We start from the raw sequence: 6,000 nt of genomic DNA, 5'->3' as shown, positions 1-6,000 counted from the left end.
AGCAGGTTAACCCTTTCACTGCCACACTACAGAAGGTTAACCCTTTACTATCACACTACCGACGGTTAAGGGTTACGTTTCCTTGTGCAGCTAGACTACAAAAACCATCATTACGCCCTGAGTAACAGCATCTTGCGCAACTCTACTCTGACCCACAACTGCTTTCACTTTCAACATTCCTTTCAAATCAGGTTCCCACAGTTCCTCTCCGTGTCCCCCCCACTTCAACCCATAGCAGCACAGCCTCCTGTGATTTTCATATTGATCATATTATTGCACTGAGCCATATTCAAATTCAGATTCCATTCATTGTTCAGCCCTGCTGCATCATGTAACACACACACACACACACACAGAAGGTTTCAAAGTGACATTATACATTTGAACCCTTTCACTACCACACTACCAACGGGTTAACCCTTTCACTGCCACACGACAAAGGGTTAACCCTTTCGCAACCACACTGTACAGACGGACGGTTAATCGTCTGTGGTGTGGTAGTGAAAGGTTAACCTTCTGTAGTGTGGTAGTGAAAGGGACCCAAGTTTATTGATAGGAAATGCCTCGGGTTCAACCTGTTCCCTAGCAACAGAACTCCAGTGAAAGCGTCACTATATAAAACAGACTCAGAGAGGACTATTATGCAGCTGAACTGCATAACTCTGCCCCCCCCCCCCCCCCCCCCGCATGAGTGTGTAACTGGATTCTCTGCTGTATGACTGTCTTTTATAGATACAATATGTTTGCATTGACTTCTTCCTCTGTGACTGTGAGAGCCAGATGTGAGATGTTCTTCTGAAAACGAGATATATCCGAAACATCCTGCCGTCAGTCACGAGATCACATGATGCAGCAACTGGCCTGTGACAGAGTTGTTTGAAACGAAACATCCTGCCGTCAGTCACGAGATCACATGATGCAGCAACTGGCCTGTGACAGAGTTGTTTGAAAAGGCAGATGTTAATCTGACAACGTGGTGTGTGGACGTTTGTGTGACATCATGCTGTGAGCTTCTTAACCCACGGAGAGAGAGGGAGAGAGAGAGAGAGAGAGAGAGAGAGAGAGAGAGAGAGAGAGAGAGAGAGAGAGAGAGAGAGAGATAGAGAGAGAGAGGCAGAGAGAGATACAGAGAGAGAGAGACAGATAGAGAGACAGAGAGACAGAGAGAGAGACAGAGAGAGATACAGAGAGAGATACACAGAGAGAGAGAAAAGATACAGAGAGAAGAGAGAGAGAGAGAGAGAGAGAGAGAGAGAGAGAGAGAGAGAGAGAGAGGGGGGGGGAGCAGAGAGATGCAGATGGGTGAAAGAGTAAGAGAGGGAAATAGAAAGTGAGACAGAGTAGTTGGGTCAAGAACCAACATTCTGTGACCATTCTCTGGCTAAGATGTTTTGATGATTGATTTGACTTCTATGGACCTTTTATAAAATATTTAGCCCCCGTGTCCCTCCGAAAAATCCCGGCATTTTTTGTCAGATGGCCAAATCCAAAATACCTGCTGACGCCATCTTGAAAAATTAACTTTTTATCCAGAGCACCTAGAATCATGTATGAATACACTTTTTTGTGTAAGTCAACCATGACGATTCCAATTCTGACATCAGTTTGACTCTATGACATCAATTTGTCCCAGAAATCCAAGATGGCCACCATATAGTAGAGCGAAAATGTTACTTTTAATGTCAAAAGCAATTTTATCATGGTACTGCTGTACTTTAAACTACCTTCATAAGGATCTCAGCAAAATAATTGATGAATGTACAGTATGATAAGATAACTAATTATACTTCAAAATACGCTCTCTTAAATAGCTGTAACTTGAACAGATTAACTACTTTTTTTTTCTTCTTTTTTTTACTTAATTATTTTTTAACTTTATAGCATTTTCAGATTTTTCTGGCCACGCAGGACAGATAGAGGGAGAGAGGGAGAACGGGAGGAGAGGTAGGGAAGACATGCAGCAAATGGTCGCCGGGACTGGGAAACGAACCCGGGACGACCGCTTCGCGACTCAGCACGCTATGTGGTGTGCTACTGGAGCGCCCCAACAATGAAACCACTTTAAACATGTCATGATCAGTCCGAATCAGAGCATTCTGCCTCACTAGATTCTGAATCATCAGATTCCAATGAATCACCCCTCCTCACATCATCATCTCCCTTCTCATCATCATCCTCCTCACTCTCCTCTTTCTCACTTTCTTCAGCTGGCCCTGGTGCAGGTAGATGTGATGGGAGAGCAGGTCGTGTGTGGCGGACAGGGCGACAGCGACCACCCACCAGCTCCCAGCCATGTCCGAGTGGCGAAGGGTGTCGCTTCAGGGAGGGGTGGCGCACTAGATATGCCAAGTAGTTGGCACGGAGGCAGTGTTGGCGTAGGCTATCTGCATCTGGAGGGAGATGGATGAATGATTTGTTCTTCATTCTCTTCCACTTTGTGGCACGGGCCTCAGCCATGGTGCTACTCTTCTTGTCGCCATAAATAACATGTCGTGTGAACTCGAACAGCTCCTCTAGCACCTCCTCCTCAAGGTCAAGGCTATCTCCACACCGCGAGAGCAGCCGTCGTGCCATAGGGCTCTTTGCCACCTTGTCATACACCGACGACTTACCCTTGTCATAGAAGCCTGAATTGGCATCACAGCCTGTAATGCAGTGTAGCTGCACAATACAATACAATACAAAAAGACCGTGTTCTGCTTTCTCTTGATGCAGAGCATACTGGGCAGCTGTTGAGAGATGACCGCTGCCATGACATAGGCATCGGTGTCGGCTGCATCAATGACCACAGGGCCACTGTAGCCTGACTCACATAGAACTGTGTAAGCAGAGAAGAGGATGGTGTCAGCCTCAGACTGGTCAAAGCTGTAGTTCTGCATTGGTTGCTGGGTTGACAAGTTGGTGCAGTGGGAGCCAACAGAGTAGACGATCTCTGTATCTACACCCTGTGCAACAAGGTCAGTCAGATAGCTGCATATTACTTTTTGTAGCCGCCCCCTCTTTCTGACGCTACACAGCAGTGTTTTGAACTCTCTGGCAGAGGGGAAGGGGTCGCCCAGCTTCATGTAGGTGTTGGGGACATGTACCTTACCTTGTACCCGCAGATCTCGCTCATCATCTTTAGTTGAGTATGCTGCGTCGTACGGGTCATTTACACAGAAAATACGGTCAGCATCACCATGGCGGCCAAGGATGATGGATGATACCTTGTGGACATAGTCCAACCACTTGTATGGGGTGCCATCTTGTGTCTGCTGATGGGGTTGCCATCCTCCAGATCATGCCCATGTCGACAAGAGCGGTGTAGGGTTCTTGCAGATCTACAGATTGGAGAGAGAGCTTCTGAATGAGCTTGCTCTTCTGTGTCTTCCTATATGTGCCATTGGAGTTGAATAAGGCCACACATTCCTCGACAACACGATGTTCCAGCAACTCTGAGAGATTCACAAGTTGACTGACCTCAACCAGGTCGATCACTGCCTTGAGAGCACTCCACTCCATCTCAGCAGCTCTTGCTTTGAGTTCCTCCCCGGGCTTCTCCATGCAGGGCTGCTTGGCAAATGTCAAGCGTTTGCTCAGAGGGACAGGTGCATGGAGGGAGGTTTTCTTACTGAACACTCGGTCTTGCAAGAAGCTGGTCAACTTCTCCTCTCCCACAGCATAGGCTGAGTTGAAGTCCGCGATGAGTTCATCAGAGGCAGGCATGGCTGACTGTAGGGTGCGGAGGGTGGGTGAGGCTGGATCAAATGGGAAGGAATCAAACTCATGCATGCATGTGACCAGGTCCTGCACTCGCTGCTCATCTTCTCTCATCCTTTTCGGACCACATTCTATGTGCTTCTTCTTGGCTTTTTTGTGTGTGGCCAGGGCATTGTGAGCCACCCGGATCTTGGCCAAATTGTTCACATTTCTGGAGTGCACCAGCAGCTGCTTCTCATTCTGGAGGATGGAGAGCCAGCCAGACTTCATTTTGCTGCCCTTGTTCATTGTAGACTCGATCCACATGTCCCAGGCCATGTTGGAGTAGGGGTTGCCTGTGATGGACTGAGTGAAGTCAGTACGAAGGAAGGCGACCTGATCAGCAGGGAGAGCTGTCAGCATTGCCCAGAAGTCAGGCAGCCACCTTCCATACCTATTGTTGTCGTACACTACCATCCATGGCAGCATGGCACGCAGAGAGCTGACATACTCATCCAAGTTGCAGATATGTACTGCATGCACATTCTGCATGAGTGCATCCGTCATAGACAGGAAGTCCCTCCAGTAGTCCGCCATGTCACTGGCCTCCACCTGGGTGAATAAATTGGTGATGAGGCTCTCGAGGTCAGTATCATCCTCCAGTGCCGCATGTGCAGCTGCACGGGGTTCTTGGGAGAGACTCATATCTCTCAGAATCTCAAGGTTCTCCCTTGTCTCATCAGCCAGGTTGGGCATGAGCCTCCCCTTTACCAGCTGACTCATGAGTGCCTCATAGATGAGCCTCAAGCAACGCAGCCACCTCTTGTAATGCTTGCCTTTCAGTGCACGTCGACGGAGCCCTCTGCAATAACTCCTCCTGCCACAAGTACATCTCCTAGCTCACTCCCCTTGTAGCGCTTGTAGATAGCACTCATCATCACACACTGTGTATGGAAGGGACCAAGAAAGGGTACAATGTCATCATGGTACTTGTTTGGGTTCTCGGCTTTGAGCAGAGTGATGAGGACGTACACAGGATGATCTCACACTAAGAAGGCGAAGGGCATGTGCTTAGTTGCGATGATGGTAGACAGCTTCTCCATGATGTCATTCACAACTGACTTGTTGGGCGGTTTATTGTAAGATGTATGAAAATAAGCCTTGCTCTTCCTCTGCTCCATATTCAAGCCAGCGTGAAACCCATTGTATGAAGGGATAGTGCACGCACGTACGCACACACACATGTGCACACGCACGTATGTGCACACACACACACACACACACACTCGCAGTCTATTGAAGAAGAAGGCCTGGATGAGCGAGGTCAACAGGAGTTCTTCATGTCAAGGAATGGCGAGATAGCGTGGTCCAAGATACCTTTTGAAACAGAAGGCTGAGCACAAGCTCAGAACATCATCAAAATAACTCCTGAAAGAAACAGCTTTCGAACACAACACAAGGGTTAACAAACCCCAAACACAGGGCTACAATGACTATATTAGCTAACTAGTTGTTGTTGCTAGCTAGCTAGCTATTGGGAAAGTTGTTAGTCTGAAGCCCTGCCCAAACACCAAATCTTACTTTCCCATTCAAAAGTTACATTTTCGCTCTGCTGTCTCTTTCTACATTTTTTGCTCTACTGGATGGTGGCCATCTTGGATTTCTGGGTTAAATTGATGTCATAGAGTCAAACTAATGTCAGAATTGGAATCGTCATGGTTGACTTACACAAAAAAGTGTATTCATACATGATTCTAGGTGCTCTGGATCAAAAGTAAATTTTTCAAGATGGCGTCAGCAGATATTTTCGATTTGGCCATCTGACAAAAAATGCCGGGATTTTTCGGAGGGACGCAGGGGCTAAATATTTTATAAAAGGTCCATAGAAATCAAATCAATCATCAAAACATCTTAGCCAGAGAATGGTCACAGAATGTTGGTTCTTGACCCAACTAAGAGGGAATGTGTGAGAGAGAGAATGTCACTTTTGTGTAGAACGTCTCTTTTCTCGTTAAGCAGCTGTGGCTATAAAATAAATGTATTACTGCCTTCTGCCCGGCAACCAACCCGGAGCTGCAGCCTGTCACACCAGATGTGTTCAAACATAATGTAGCTATAATGTACATTTATACTAAGTTTAAACATAATGTAGCTATAATGTACATTTATACTAAGTTCAAACATAACTATAATGTACATTTATACTAAGTTCAAACATAACGTAGCTATAATGTACATTTATACTAAGTTCAAACATAATGTAGCTATAATGTACATTTATAGTAAGTTCAAACATAACTATAATGTACATTTATACTAAGT

The 6,000-nt window shown here is 46.4% G+C and overlaps 1 protein-coding gene across 1 annotated transcript in view; it reads right to left on the bottom strand.

The window, feature by feature from the left end:
- Nucleotides 1-6,000, bottom strand: part of LOC311241968 (sodium- and chloride-dependent GABA transporter 2-like) — a 99,056-nt gene that overhangs the window by 37,983 nt on the left and 55,073 nt on the right. The window contains exons 9-10 of the mRNA XM_084330925.1: nucleotides 3,460-4,452; nucleotides 2,723-2,945 (exon numbers count right to left, since the gene is read on the bottom strand). Coding sequence (XP_084187051.1) covers nucleotides 2,723-2,945; nucleotides 3,460-4,452 — 1,216 coding nt within the window. The remainder of the gene's footprint in view (nucleotides 1-2,722; nucleotides 2,946-3,459; nucleotides 4,453-6,000) is intronic.

Source organism: Notolepis coatsorum (genome assembly GCF_963971535.1).
Source record: "Notolepis coatsorum genome assembly, chromosome: 15".
Lineage (NCBI taxonomy): Eukaryota > Metazoa > Chordata > Actinopteri > Aulopiformes > Paralepididae > Notolepis > Notolepis coatsorum.
This window is presented reverse-complemented; position numbering and strand designations above follow the sequence as displayed.